The following is a 1,901-nucleotide window of genomic DNA, read 5'->3' as shown; positions in this document are numbered from 1 at the left end:
CAGGCACTGTTAGCTTCTAAAATATGTATTTTTTAAAATGCTAAAACATAATCCACCCACTATTCAAACATCACATACAATATACATGAAGCGCCAAGACCCTTGTATGACCATCACTTTATAGATAACTTTAACAAAAGGAAGTATTTCAGATCACAGGCATAGTTTTGAGCTTTCTTGTTTCTTTCTTTTAGGATAAAAGAAATAAACAAGAAAACGGTGAAGTTGTTTTTTGAATCTGAAAATTCATTCAGCGGGTGAGGTCAATTTGTTAACTTGTGCAAATAAGCACGAGCAACTCAAGACACATTTTTAAAATGATAAAACAATACTATTTTTAAATCAGTGCAAGAAAAGTCTCTTGTATCCTTACGGGAAAGCGATACAAAAGGCTTCCTACATGTTTTGCTTCTGCTTGCCGAGTGAGCCTAAACTATGCAGGTATTCAGACACAAAATGTCCCACTCCGCCGAACAAGAAAAACCACTGACTGCCAAAAGCACTTTGCAAAAACACAGGAGACCTAGTGCCATTTTGCCTCTAGTCACTAACTTGTCTCCTGGGAAATAACTGAAAAGCAAAGCGACAGTAAGAACTGTAGCTTTAAGTACTGGAAAGACAAATGTTAAAAACTAGCAGCTTCTGAAGTCTTTTTATTTTCACTCAATGTACAGAGGCAGAAATCCACCAGATGTCAGTTACACAACCGAAGGCAGAGCTGAGCTGGCTGTGCGGCCACAGTTGTTGTCCCCCGTCCCCCGCCCCCGGGGTGTACAGCACCCCTTTCAAGCCCATGCTATGTATGTCATAACTATATTTAGAAATACACAGAGAGGAAAATATTACTGCTACAACGCAAGGCTGTGAATGGGAGAGAAACACAGGGAAACCTCAATGAATCGAAAGTCTCAGTTTTTTAGTTCGTGTTCCCCAGTCAGTTTCAAATGTCCAACGCCATCTGAAGGTGTTCATTTTTCTTTTCTTTAAATCCTGTAACAAATGCCACTTGAAGAAAAGGGTAGTTACTCTCTCCATACGGGGGAAAATCTTCGATTTAGGATATTTTTCTTCTAGCGCTGTCGGAGGAAAACAGAGTTGCAAAGTTCTCTCCGGAGATCGAAGAAGTTCTGCCGACAGCCCGCAGCGTCGGTTTGAGGCCATACGTCGCGGTAACCACTTGTCGACGGCTGGATGACGTTCTTTAAGAAGGCAGAGGAGGAACACTGAGCTTCAGAGATCACGAAAAGCGATGAACATGTTAAAAATGAACCGTTGCCTGTTAGCCAATGAACCTTTCCGACGGCCACGTATCCTGGGCGTTTGTGGGCGCCGCCGGGACCTCTTCCTCGGGCGGGGCCAGGGCCTCCATCTCGCGCACCACCTGCGTGAACACCTGGTCCACCATCAGTTTGCTCTTGGCCGTGACTTCCAGGAACGGGCACCGCCACTCGCGGGCCAGCGCGCGGCCCCGCGCCGTCAGCACCTGGCGCTCGGCGTCCAGGTCGGCCTTGGTGCCGACCAGCACCAGCGGCACGGCCTTGGGCCCGCGCAGCCGGCCCATGCGCTCGCGCAGGGGCCGCACGGCCTCGAACGAGGCCTCGCTGCACACGCTGTAGAGCACCACGAAGCCGTCGCTGTTCTTGATGTAGAGGTCCTTGAGGGTGACCAGGTGCTCGGCGCCCACCGTGTCCACGATCTCCAGCAGCGCGGGCGCCGCGTTCACCTCGATCACCTTGCTGAACAGCTCCTCCACCGACGGCTCGCACTGCTCCGGGAAGCTGCCGCAGGCGAACTGCGTGGCCAGCGCCGTCTTGCCCACCGCCACGCTGCCCAGCAGCACCACCCGGTAGCCCTTGGCGGGTCGCGGCCCCGGGACGGCCATGGCGAGACGCGCTGGCGGG

At 51.0% G+C, this 1,901-nt stretch overlaps 1 protein-coding gene across 1 annotated transcript; it reads right to left on the bottom strand.

Annotated features, from left to right (window-relative positions):
• Positions 1-633: 633 nt before the first annotated feature.
• LOC105304440 (ras-related protein Rap-2a-like) lies at positions 634-1,895 on the bottom strand. Its single transcript, XM_011378501.2, has one exon. The coding sequence runs from the start codon at positions 1,880-1,882 to the stop codon at positions 1,280-1,282; it is 603 nt and encodes a 200-aa protein (XP_011376803.1). The 5' UTR covers positions 1,883-1,895; the 3' UTR covers positions 634-1,279.
• Between the last annotated feature and the right edge of the window lie 6 nt (positions 1,896-1,901).

The sequence above is a fragment of the Pteropus vampyrus genome, unplaced genomic scaffold (assembly GCF_000151845.1).
Source record: "Pteropus vampyrus isolate Shadow unplaced genomic scaffold, Pvam_2.0 Scaffold341, whole genome shotgun sequence".
Taxonomy (NCBI): domain Eukaryota; kingdom Metazoa; phylum Chordata; class Mammalia; order Chiroptera; family Pteropodidae; genus Pteropus; species Pteropus vampyrus.
Note: the sequence above shows the minus strand (reverse complement) of the source record. Positions and strands in the feature narration are given on the sequence as shown.